Below are 13,622 nucleotides of genomic sequence, written 5' to 3'. Positions count from 1 at the left end.
CACAGTGGTGTGTGACTCCAGTCTTCATGTGTAACCTGACGCAATCTGAGCTCAACATTATTCTGGAAGAAGAATTTGGTCTTGTAAATCTACAGTTATAAAATACTCAGTTCAGTGCCCAGCAGAAGTACAAAAAGCACATTGCAAACTAGGAATTCTTAGAAAAGGACTAGACAAGAAAACAATGAACTTCAGTTCACCTGAATTTTGTGTGTAGTTTTGAAGTCCCATAATCTGTAAAAGGATATAGTAGAACTCAAAAAGGTTTAGGAAGGGTAGCCAGGATGATTAAAGGCATGAAACAGCTTTAGTGAAAGGAAAGGCTAAATAGACTAGAACTCCTCGACCTAAAGAGGAGGCAGCAGAGATAGAGATCTATTAAATTGTGAGTGCTAGGGAGAAAGAGCACAGTAAATGACTGCTCACTGCTTCTTCTAATACAAAAAATAGAGGTCATCAAGCAAAGCTAACATGTGGCCATTTCAAAATATAGCGATTCTTCACATTATGTATAATTAAAATATGAACCTCCTTACCACAGGAAGTTGTGGATGATAAAACTGTATGTGAGTTCAAAGGCGAGGTTCAGAGAAGAGGAATTCACTGAGGAACACCAGCCTGGAAACCACCTCTGGCACAGCAAATCCCTGAAGCAGAAATTGTTGGAGACTAGGAGACAGTTCAGGGAAGTATCAGCATCTGCTTGTCCTCTTCTAACATTCTCTCCTAGCTAATGGTGAGGGATTAGGTCAGGAGTGCCTTCAGCCCCAGCAAAAAGCTGTTTCTATGTTTTATGTTCTGGACATGATGCTGTGCAGAAAAAGCACATCAGATTCCAAACAGTTTTCCATTTGCTCCCTCAAAAATGTGCCAAAATTCATACAAACTTCCAGGCAGTATATTGTCAGTCTCTTCTGTGGCTGTGTTTGCTGCAATGGAGCTGTTACGTGTGGGAGTTTTAGGAGCATTACCCCTGCATTACTTTATTATAAAGAAATAATTTGGCTTTTGACAAACATAGGTGGAAAAGGTAAATGTACTCTAATGGACCCATAACTCAGCAAGTGATTCAAAATTTGGTCCTGCACCATGATTCTGTGAGTAGATATTTATCTTTAGGCAGCCAGCTTTAGAAAATACGGAGCTAATGTGTTTTCTCTGAGAAGTCTTTGCACTAAAAAAGCACATCTTATCCAACGTCAGGCATGAGGGAGAATTGGCCCTGTACCTCAGAGAAAGCCAAGAAGGAAAAGGGCCTGTTCATCTTAACTTTAATACCAAATTTCCATCTGCTGTGGCTGGAAATTGCAGAGATATCACACGTATACAATGGGGATTTATTATAGAGGCAGCAACTCATCCTTAACCACAGCAATGATACTGGGCCTCTGTTATATAGCTGTCTTTAGTGTGTAGACATGCTGATATGTTTGCTCAATAAAATCCAGCTTTCAAGACATACTGTTAAGTTTACATGATCACCAGAGTGAGAGGGATAAAGCTGGAAAAGAAGAAAAGCAGAAGCGAATTAATGCAATAAAGGCTAGGATTTAACAGACAGGGTTGAGTAAAATAAATGTGAAACAACAGGTGTCACTGACTCTTATCAGCATTTTTAATTAACACCTGTTTTTAGCCCAGAGTACTTTGGAAGAGTATGTTGGAGTGTGTCTGTATTTAAAGATAAAGATACGCCGTTGAGAAGTTCCTAAGTAGTGAGAGGTTGGAGGAATGAAGAGGTTTGGGGGTGGGGGAAGCCTCTGTTTGCTGGGTGGGTGTTGGTTGCAGCTTAGAAAAACCAGAAGGAAAGCCACAGTGATAAAATTGCAAGGTAGGGAAATACTGCTATGGCAACAAAATGTGTTCTCCTGAAGGAAAATGAGTATGATAAAGGAAATACGGAGTGTAGGAAGTTGAAAGGAAGTACAGATTCCACAAAAAGACAGGATCTAGTTTAAAAAGATACAAATTAGAATCGTTTCAGTTTATGTAATAATATTTTACGATAGTAATAAATTTCTGTTATCCGGACTTTCATGGCATCTGCTCTGGAAAATTTCAGATATGAAATAATTCTCATTGACAGTAGGAAGGGGATGCAGTCATAATCTCCAGTGGCTCATCCTACAGGAACACAAGACAACCTGAATGCCCAGCATCACATGGGAAGTGTGTGACATAAATGTTCATAGAATCAGGATCTTTAAACAAATATTTCTTCAGTGTAGGTATGAGGCAGTTCCAGAACGTTACAGTAGTGCTGGTTTATAATTGATTTGAGCAAAGTTCAACAAATAAATTACATATCTTGCTTTATACCTAGACCCACTGCTTTTTCTAGAATATTTCATACATCTAAACTGTTTCTTGCTAAGTATGTATTTTAAAGGTTTTGATGATCCCTTATTATCAAAGTACTTGATTCAAAAATTAACTTGGTTCACTTGAAAATCTGGCCCCAAATTCTGTCCTAAAAGGAGTGTGTAAAGGCACTGTCACCTGAACTATTTCATATTGGTTTCCTAGAGCAGAATTTCACCCCAGAAGATAGGAATCACATGGTAAGATTATTAACTTTTTTTATGGTTGGTTTGGGAATGACCTCAAGATTCACAGCCAGTTAGAGCCCTCAAGGGCTTTCTCTGGCCAGAGAGTCATACTGTCTGGCTCCCCTTATTAACTTTGTCTCTCTTCCTATTTTTTTAATTTGGTTTGCTTGTTTGCTTTCTTGCTTCAAACCAGAGGGTACCCTTTGATGTGAAGGGCATTCGATTCTACGCCCAACAATCCATAAAGTTATGGCTGGACTTCCTTTATGTCAGAAATACGTAACTTGAGAGTATCTTTCAAGTGACAGAAATTTCGGGTGCCTTCAGATACTTGTATTTTTGTACTGTATTTTCTCATGGTTTATTCACTGGCTTTACCTGAGACCTATTTGTGTATGTGACCTTTGAAAGGTTCCATGAGGGATTTCTTTTTAAACAAGCCACTCAGACCACAAATCCATCATTTCACTTAACATGCCCATATTTAGGGCCCATGGAAAATTATAGGTCATAAACCCATACGTTAATGCTTTGCTAAATCTGGGCCTGAAGGGATGTATAGATTATACCTGGACAACCTTTTGAGCTCCTGCATCTAAAATACAATTTAGGATACAATTTAGGAGATTATCCCCTTGACTCACACACACACAGACCCAGTGGCTGTTTCTCCATTAGCCTTTGGTGTGCTCTGCAGCACTTTCTCCTCCTCGGTGTCTTAGAAGGTAACAAGGCTGTGAACTCTCCTCAGAGGTTTGTGTGTCCTGTTCAAAGGAGCTCATAATCTAAAAACAGAGCGGCATAATAGCAGAAGGTTGGCAAAATAATTATTAGCTGCTGGCATCTCAGAGGGTGGAGCTTCCCAATGCATCCATTCATCCTTCTGCCCCTTCTCCCACTAACGTTCCGAATCATTGGGGGATCTCAACCAATTTAACAGAGGGTAGAAGTCTCAGAAATAAGCAAATGCCTGCCAGTTTTGTGAAAAGCAGCAACCAGCTGGGGTTAAATAGAATGCAGGAGGTTATCTGTGTCCCAAAAAAAGCTCCAGTGAAGGTTCAGCAGATAGCACGACCTGTGCTGCTGCACCCCAAGCGTGGTCCACATGGCCTCTTGTCCAAACCTTTGCTGGGAGGGGGCCGTGGATACCCTGCTGGGAGAAGGACAGAGTTGTCTGGAGCACGTTTTGGCAGGATGCTTTGGGAACAGGAGGAGTTACTGTGCAGAGCCTGTGTAGGAGGAAGCATAAAATAGGTTCTATGGAGAGTTCCTGGTCTTCAGGCTGCATTCAGTGCTCTACAACCACCTTATTTAAAACAAGGCATCCTACTGAGCTCATTAGGGTAAAATCAATCCATGTTTTGGTTGACTTTTGCTTGAAGTGGGGTTTTTTGGTTGTTCATCTGTGTTTTTTTGAAGAAATTTGAGATCTTAATGTATTTATTCCTCTCCAGGAATTCTTGAGTGCCACTTTTTCAGGACTCAGTATAAAATGCAGGATATAAATCTTTGACTAATACTATACTTTATACACAGCAATCTAAGTCTTCAGAATTTACTGAAATTTCACATTGAAGTGTTTCATTGGAGTTCAATAGAATTTCAGGGTTGTCATTTTAGGGACCATCACACATGAGAATTTTTCCTGTGAAATGTATAAGTCCTTTTAGCCCTGGTTTTGTAAATGGGCTCTGAAGCTAAAATCAGCTACATCCTTAAATCAGTGGTGTTGTGTTCAACAGCTGGTGAAAAACTAATCTGTCCCCATTTAAATCAACCACTTAGCAACCTAGCCACACACTTTTTTAGGTTCTTTAACCTAATAATCTCTAATTATTCTGGCTCAGAATTCCAGCAGAACTGGGTTCAGAGTCGTTTTGCAGATGTTATTCTCTATTTGAATATTGTCTAATTTAAAAGGAAAATATTTCAGATAATAACAACATATTTTGAGGGGGAAAAAAAGCATGAAAACCATTTCTGTTCCAAAAATTGCTGATATGAGAATTTATGAGGAAACAGCTCCTTTTATGAATAATTATTATTATTGTGTTTAAGAAATGGGCAAGATGCCTAGAAATTGAATCAAAGAATGAGCTATTAAATTGAAATATTAAATGAAATAACTGAATTAAAAGTGATCATGTAAACCCAGCAGTAAATGTTGGGAGCTGTAGCTGATTGAACATATTTTCATCATCTGTTTTGTATGCTTAAATACAATTGCTTGATGTAAGTAAACACTTGATTGATATTCTGAATACTTTAAAATCTGCATATGCATCATGGAATACTGAACAATTAAAACTTAATTTCAGTGTAGTTTGATTACATGTAAATTATTTCAATATTCATTTTTTTCCTGTTCTGTTTGCTCAGTGCATATTTAATATCCACTTTTTGAATGCATATCACTCTTGATTGGACTGTGAGATGAGCAGGACTCTGAAATTTCTTCCATTAAAAAAGGATTGCCTTATAAATATTATTTGTGCCACGGCTCTTCCCCCTGCAGATTATTTTCTAAATGTTGTGTACTCTTATTGAAGACAAGGAAAAAAACTGCTGCAGCCCTCCTTTATCAGCCCAGCACAAGGAATATGCTTACATGGTCGATGAGCATGTCTAAGAAGGCTTGTTGGTTGTAACTAGTCCCTAAAGAAATGTTTCCACCTTTTCTGCACTGTACTGCTTGCCTGCATGAGCTCCTTCTCCCTTCCCTTCCTCCTCCCTCCACATGATTTTTTTTTATTTTATTTCCCTGGTTCTTGGAGGTCTTACGAGACACTTTAATATTATGGCTAAATATTACAAGTGTTTTCAAGCTGACCATTTTCAGTGTGAAAAATGTATCTCTGCCTATAAGTGACCTTGTTCGATTTAGGAGTTATGGAATACAGATGAAAAAAAATTTGCCTTTTTTATATATTTGTGGAACATTTTCTAAAAACCAAAGATACCTCTTTTCCCTTCACTCACTGCAGGCTGCAATCCATACACATTTTTTTGATCAGTATTTCAAATTACTTTATTTCTGAACGTCCAACAGAAGGAAATCCCAGGCATTTGATTCTCTTATTATTTGTGCCACTGAACAGAATAGCCTTTCTGAAGTTGCAGATAACATTATAATTTTTTATTACTTATATATTTTATTTTAAAATAAAATTATTTCCTGGCATCTTTTTAGTGAAGTCAAATTCCCAAAGTACAGGCAGACAGCACATTTGTCACTTCACCGTGGAAGACAAGTCTGGATTCCTCTCTGCCTTGACTATTTTTGACCTACACACCTGTTGTTACATTATTCACATTTTCCCTTGATTTCCTTGCCCATACTAACAGAAATTTTTTTTTTACACTGTTTTAGAATGCACACATAAGTGCAAATAATAACAGTATTCTTTTGTTATATAAGAATTTGAAGTTAATGTTGTATTTACTGATTGGCTAGCAGGGAAATGTTTTCCTGTGTGTCCCACAGAGTTAATTGCAGTTTCAGAGTTCTGATCTTGAAGGTCATATTTCTGTTGCCTGTCACTTTGACCAAACAAGTGGCTGAACTTCATGGTTTGCAGGTGGATTTCCTTATCTCTCTTTTTCAAGAGGTGTGCAAGTCTTGATTGCTGGAGTTATTGTGAACAAGCAATGAGGGCCAGGGTGGAGGAAGGGGTGGGAGGACTCTGTTCAACTCCAGGGCCTTGGACATTCCATTTTAGAGAGCAAAAATACTGTGCCTGGTGACTGTAGCACCAGAACAAAAGGGGGAGTGTTTTATTTGGAGGGTGTTTTTGTTTGAGGAGCTGATAAACTCTTAAGTGAGTGTGCTGACAACAGTAAGAGGTCTTTCTAGGATAAAACATGCTTATAAAACAGATATTATTAGCTTGAGGTTGGTCTCATGCTATATAAACCTCTCTCTAATGGTTTCTGTACATTAAAACCAACAAAACTTCCATAACAAAAGGTTTCAGAATAACAGTAAAGTTAGGTTAAAAAATGCTGGATATTCCTGACTGATTTAATACTGTTGGCCTAAGTAAATCAAACTTGTCACTCTTCTTTGTAACATCTGCCCTCTTTTAGAGCAATTCAATTTATAATAAATTATGAAGTATCTGTGATTGTTATTTGCAACACTTGGCTTGTGAAGAGCATTTCTTAGATAGCTGGTTTCCCCCCCCTTTTTTTTTTCCTTAGTACAGGTCGGAAAATAATGGGTTAATGTCATATTTTTATGAATAGGGGCCATAATGAGACTGAAGTATGTATGTTGATTAAAGGAAGAATAATTGAAATCTTTGTGAAACTGCAAAGAAATTACAGCTTAAGGCCATGATTCCATTCTGCAAGTCAATCAAATGAGAAAGTTATTTTATATTTTTTGGTTGCAGGCATTTTTTCCTTGGCTCAAGCAAATGTCATTCAAATAGTCTATCTAGTGATAACTTTGGAAATACAAAATAATGATACAGACATTCTTTTTAGCCAGTCACATAGCTGGTTTCTGTTCAATTTCCAATTTCCCCTCTAACTACTAAGAATGTGTACATTTAATACATTTAATCCATAATGGAAAAGAAAAATATGCCAGGAAAAAAATATAAACATGATAGCTGTTCAAGACACACATATTTTAACACGTACTTATTTTTCTTCATCAAAGCACAGCTTCAAAAGCATCATTGCAAAACAATGTATTTTGCTGGAAAATCCATCACAGGAATCGTGTTAAAAAGCTCAGATACACAGAGAGGCATGAAAAAGTGGGGGTGCACTGCCTGTTCCCTGGTGATCAAGAGGTTAACTTTAATTTATCTCTTCCCCTCCCTTAAACTGGTTCTGTGAGGAGGGCTGCAAATTAGTACTTGGAAGGCACAGCAAGGAGATTAGCTTTAGGGAGGGAAGGGCTCCCCACTCCACCTCTTAGGAACCTCACCTGGAGAGTGCATTTCCTTTTCTACTTAAGCTAACACATTATGCCTTCTTGTCACGAATGTTATTCCTTGAGGAAAAGTCCTCCCTGCTTCTATCTTGCAATCTGATGAATCATTCCAAGTGTGTGGTGGAAGAGAGGAGGGCGATAAGGCTGTGACAGGAGGGAGCCAGGAAACCGCTGAGGCTTTGGCCGTGAACAGGAATCCCGGTGTGGTGCATCCTGTGGGATTACTTTACCCACCCAGGCACAGGAGGATTCCCACCTTTCCTCTCGTTCACACCTGAGGAACTGCAGCACCTCCCCTCTGTTTCCTATGACATCACCGAGGTACAGAGCTGTGCAAATTCTGGCATCCATGTGGTGCTGTCTGACAATATTCATTTGACAAGCACAGCCTACACCTTTCTGACCCCGAGAAATCACAGTGCTGTTTTTTCCCCACTGAGGCTAAGATGTTATCTCCTTCCAAACCTCGAGTGTCTACAACTGATCCATTGTTGAAATTGTTAAACTGGTGGAAAATTTCGTAGTTTTGTAATGGGACAGATACAAATCATTCTATATGGAATCAATCTTTTACCTCCCAACTGAAATAAAATTGAGGTATTTGTATTTCTGAAAACAATCACCAAATATATTTTTGTAGCTAATTTTAAGCAGTTAAATATGGGCAATAGATGAAAATGTGTACAGCTGGAATCACTCTCTCATAATACAATGTGGCATGATGGTTATCCGTGCCTAGTATAAGAGAGACATTAGCCCAGTGCAGAATTTTCCATTGGGATTGGCCTTTGCCAGTGCAATGTTGTATACATCCTCACAAAGCATCTGATGGATGGCTCGTGTCCTCCTGCATCTGTGGAATTCCCAAGGATTGCACACAGGAGGATAAACTCACCCTTGCCCAGTCTGTCCATCCCATGTGGGTATTTGCTGTAACTCCCAGGAGCTGGTGTGTGCTGTTCAGCTTCCAGTGCGGTATTAACCATCCATTTCTGATGTTACCATTCTCAAAATTCCCAATACCATGGCACTGGGCATGCAGGTGTTTCCATCTATTAAACTCAACTTTCCACCAGTAACAAGGTCTCAGATTTTTGGAACAGAGGCCTCCCATTCTGATACACCTTCATCCCCACCATCAGAACCTTCAACCACTGGAATGGGCTCCCAAATTGTCAGGATGGACTCTTTCTCACCACCCATAATTTGTCATATAACACCTCCAGATGTTCTCCTCTTAGTAAATTTACCAGAGCCTCATCTGAAGATTGAGCTAATGCTTGTATACTCTGAATAAGCACTGCTGATTTAATGAGACCTAACCCACCATCTTTACAACTTGAATGCAAGATGGCATCACTTGTACGTGGTGGAAGGTGAAGCCACCCCATGACTGAATTTCTGATCAATAATCAAGGGATTCAAGGAGCCCAGACTTTACCTCGGTGTGGTCAGCCAGGTATACCAGTCTCTGGATGATGTAAGTCCTAAGTGTATCAATTTTCTGAAGAGGTTTAAGTGGCGTGTCGCCAATCCAGGGAAGCCAGTCCTCAAGTTTCTCTGATAAGCCTGGCTTGGCAAAGCCAGTCCAGGAATCAATCCATCAGTCCAGGGTTGATCCATCAGTCCAGGGATCAACTCACCTTCCAGGAGATGGGTGGGATGAAGGGGTCACCACAAATGGAAGGAGCTGCTGCTCAGCAAGGTCTCAGCTCACCAGAGGAATGGTCCTTAAGGGTGAAGTTCCACGTTCACATTCAGAGCTCCCCGCTTCCTGCTCTGCTGCATCTCTGGGTGATGCTCAGGTTGTGCCTTCAGAGCACATCTAGAGGTGATGTTTGCTTGTGATTTTGCTCTTTCTCCCCTTATTTTACATCACAGATGCAATCTTTTTCACTGTGGGACCTCAGAAAACTCTCAGGAATCTGTGATAATACTGGGCTAAAGGTAGTTATGAGACGCAACAGTATCACCCCCTACCTCTTTTAGTCCCTGAGGATTCATGACTCAACTGGATTAGCCTCTTCAGAGAGCTCTATCAAGGGGTCTGCAAGGACAAAACTCAGTGCAAACTTCTGCAGGGACCTCTGAAGTAATGTGAATTTTGGTATTAGTATTTTCTGTAGAGGATTTTGAGGTTCCTACCAGCATTGCTGGGAGTACTGTTTATCTGTGATGTGGTTGCTATCTTTGTAAAGGATGGATTTGTTAGGATCTTCAGCTCCCTTCAGGTTCCACCAGGTCTGATGGGACTCAACTCTGAACCTCTTGGTGAAGATTTTGAGCAATGAAGAAAGTTAAGGGTAGTCACTGTCCTACCTCACAGTCCTGCAATCTGAGGATGAGCCTGTCAAGTTTCCCCAGTAAAGCTTTGGCATCACTTTTGGTGACATTGAAGGATATTGTACATGAGCAAAATTCGATGCAGCTCTTAAATTACCCTCAGCAAACCACGTGTTTCCTTTTTCTTTCAGGTATCAGAGGTTTGAAAAGGCATTTCTGCTTGCTGTTGACATCGGTGCTCGGGACCTGTTTATGGTGAGTTGTTTCTGGAGGCAGATGCTGTTGGAGGACATTATTTGTCAGCTTTTGCACACATTAAAACAGTTCCAAGTGGACAGTCTTGGACACACACTGAAGACAGAACTGTTCTACCATTGCCATCATGAAACTCATCAGTAGGAACTGAGTGTCTTCAGAGTCACTGACATTTTCCCCAGCATGGCCTGCAGGCTATTCTTAATTTTCCAGGAGTTATTGAATATGTTTTTAAACTTTCCCTTTCTTCATCTGCCCTGATGTGGGTGAATGTCATCTGTCACTCTAATGAGCTTATACATTTCTAATCTGTTCCTTTAAGTCCAACTGCTAAGTCCTGGACACAAGAGCTGTCCATGTCCTGGGGATCCTGAATGTTCTTAGTTTGTCTCTTGGGGTTTTGTGAAAAGTGACAAATTATGAACGCTTCTGCTGGTGCTTTTAAAACAACAAAGCTCAGCAGCATCAACACAAGGGTTTTAACATTTCATGCACTCTCTGCCCCCTCCCATTTAATTAGCTACAAAAGTAAAATTAACCAGCTCTTAAAAGGTCTTCTGTGTGAGCACTGCAGGAGGTTCTTGTTTTATAAGATCTTGCACCACAATGTCACAGTGAGGTCAGATGGACAAAGCCAGTCGTGCTCTCCCAGTCTCTCAGCATGTTGCTGCTCCACAGCTGATTTCATTGTTTTCAAAGAAACAATAGGAAAGGGCTCATTGAAAAAAAGGCCCTTTGAACGATTCGTTTGCTTGACTCTTTTGCATAATGAAGACATTCTGTTGTTTAAATTAAGCTTTGACACTAGATGTTAATATCATTTATCCCATTAAGTCACTTGCCCTGCTAGTTTGATCTTGATATTTAAATTGTATGTTAAATTACACAATTAAATCCTGCTTTTAGGGGTTATGAAAATTCCCTTCTAATTATATAAAAAGTTGTGTGAACCTTTTGATGTTTTTTTCACGGCTCTAATCATCTGGCTTGTTCCATCTAATTAGAAAGATGTGAATACTGCGATAAACTTTCCTAAGTATGCATCAAAAGAATGTGATGGAAATGTCAGACTTTTAGGAAATTCATTACATGTTCTATGTTTACTCCCCTCAGTTTTCTGTCTTTTTAGATCATCTCTTTCCTTTTCTCTTTTTACTGAGTGTAACCTCTCCAATACAATTTTTTTACCTAATCATGCTAAGCACTGCTGCAGCCACATACAAGATTCAGACTATAGTATGTCTGGAGCAGATTAAAGCTTTTTGTCAAGGGCTCTCTCAGTGTACAGATAATAAATACTCCCTAATTTTAGCCATTCTGACAGAATAAACGTCCCACTGCTGACAGCAGGACTGAGGGAGCACCTCTGTGCCAGGGGTGGAGCACCAGTGTTGGGTGTTGAGATGGGTGCACAGCTGCTGCTAGCAAGAGGGAGGGACTGTCAGTACCTGGCACCTTCTGCTCTCACCAAAAAGTCTCTCCAACTTTCTCCAGGAGGAGTTTCAATGTTCACAAAGTAATTAACTCCATCCTTTCCTGCTCTTTGCTTTTCCTTTCCTCCCTCAACACCTACTCTTCATTTCCCATCCTACCAATGCCCTTAAACACGTGTATTTCCGAGGAGTTCCTCCTGGCTTATGCCATTGTGAGATCAAAACCAGTTCTTTAATGTCCTCCTTCTGCTTGCATTACCTTTGAAATTCCTCATAATTTCCCTTAAATTATGCTACAAGCAGCACACATCCCTGCCTCCTCTGGGTAAATGTCCTTTTGCTAATTCATCATCTAAGCCAGTCACTAATGAACAAATTTTACAATAAGCTAACAGTGGTGCTGCAGCAAGTCCACTAAGTACAGGACTCAAGAAGTTTGAACATGCATAGGTCATTAAGAGTATTTACTTGTGCCATGGTAATTTCTAGGGAATTTGGCTTCATTGTGCTTAATACTGTGTGAAAATTAGATAACCTGTTCCCCGAAACCTTACAGTCCTTATGGGTATTAGTATAGCAATGCTACTTCTAAGCTAGGGATGTGCATTCCTCACTTCTGCTTAATACTCAGTGATTCCTATATGTTGTTTATGTAGGGCAAAACACAACTACTAATATACAATTTGATTTTGCATGTGTATTTAAAGCAGTTTTGTCCATTTTTGAAACCTCAGATAGCTCTAGGAGTTGCATCACCTCATTCCCAATTAATTTAATGGGATTTCACGAAGAAATAGTATTCTAAATTAAGATACCTGATGACATAAGCAAAATGAGACAGAAAAAGATCTGTTTCTTAAAGGGCAGAAAAAGGAAAGGATAGAGAGGAATAGATATAACAGAGGTTGAGGATGCAGACATTGAGTACCCATCTCCTGGGTAAGAAAATGTCCTCTCTCTTAGAGAATTTACCCTGAGCAGCAGTTTCACCAAAGAGGACTCTATACCATTCCCATTATTTGTTTTGAGACTGCAAAGAAATTTGAGAGGATGCTATCTGAGGGCTAATTTCTTTCAAAGAAATGAAAAAGAAAAAACCAAGGCTTAAAGCTAAGCATCATAGATGATGCCATAGCAAGATACACACTGTTGGGTCTCTCCCTGAGCTTTACCCTCACGTCACCTCCAAGTCCATCAATTAATATCATCTCCTACAAAGTTCAATTAAAAAAAATAAAACTGGAAAAGGACATAATATCAGGAATAACAGCTCCATTTATTGGACAGTGACTGATCCAATCTGTGACAGAAAAGATCAAGCAGTGGAAAGGTTGTTAGCTTGAAATGCTTTTATAGCACGTTCCAGCTCTCAGCTGCTGAGAATTCAAAAGGCCATCCCGTGTAGCAAAGGTACATACAAAAAAAAAAAAAAAAAAAAAAAAAAAAAAAAAAAAAAAAAAAGAAAGAAAAGCAAGGAAAAGACACTTTAATAAAACTGTCAGATCTTGGGTGATACACTGATGAGGAAAGTGCATGCTTCGAAGAAATGTTGGAGTGCTGCCCAGAAATATCCTATAGACAAATGTTTCAAATGACTTCTGCTCGCCAACGGCCAGCTCTGTGAGTCACAAAGGTGAGGGGGAAAGGGAAGAAGTCCAAAAAGTAAGCAAACTGCTAAATGATAACACAGAGCTCTTTCAGCAGGGTCCTGATAAGCAGCTGGAAATTGTTTTTGTTGTCACCATTGTGGTTGAGAGAGAGATGATCTTTGGACTTATAAATTCTGAGGTAACTGCCTGGGAAAAAAAAAATCCGTCATGAATATTCAGATGATTTAATTCTTTTTTGTGTGTCGTTCTTCAAAAGCACCCTGTAATCTGGGGCTTCTTCCTTCTGTTTTTTAATTTTCCAATTTAATTCTACTCAGAGAGTTACAAATTCTTAGAAAAGTCCACTTTTGCTGGTTTATTTGAATGAGAAACACCAGACTTGATCTGAAATGGTCTAATTAAGAGATTTCATAGCTGTAATCTTTTCTTTCTAAAGCTGATTTAGAGATGAGGCAAACACTACTTTTTTTATTGTTCTTCATGACCAGCAACTTGAGGAACAGCAAAGAGAGCTGCTTACCAACCTACTGCTAACCCTTATTTATTA

The 13,622-nt window shown here is 39.4% G+C and overlaps 1 protein-coding gene across 1 annotated transcript in view; it reads left to right on the top strand.

Annotated features, from left to right (window-relative positions):
* Positions 1-13,622, top strand: part of WDPCP (WD repeat containing planar cell polarity effector) — a 103,612-nt gene that overhangs the window by 48,159 nt on the left and 41,831 nt on the right. The window contains exon 11 of the mRNA XM_066316460.1: positions 9,969-10,032. Coding sequence (XP_066172557.1) covers positions 9,969-10,032 — 64 coding nt within the window. The remainder of the gene's footprint in view (positions 1-9,968; positions 10,033-13,622) is intronic.

Source organism: Sylvia atricapilla, chromosome 3 (genome assembly GCF_009819655.1).
Source record: "Sylvia atricapilla isolate bSylAtr1 chromosome 3, bSylAtr1.pri, whole genome shotgun sequence".
NCBI classification, from domain to species: domain Eukaryota; kingdom Metazoa; phylum Chordata; class Aves; order Passeriformes; family Sylviidae; genus Sylvia; species Sylvia atricapilla.
The sequence above is the reverse complement of the archived record's forward strand: the minus strand, read 5'-3'. Positions and strand labels throughout refer to the sequence as shown.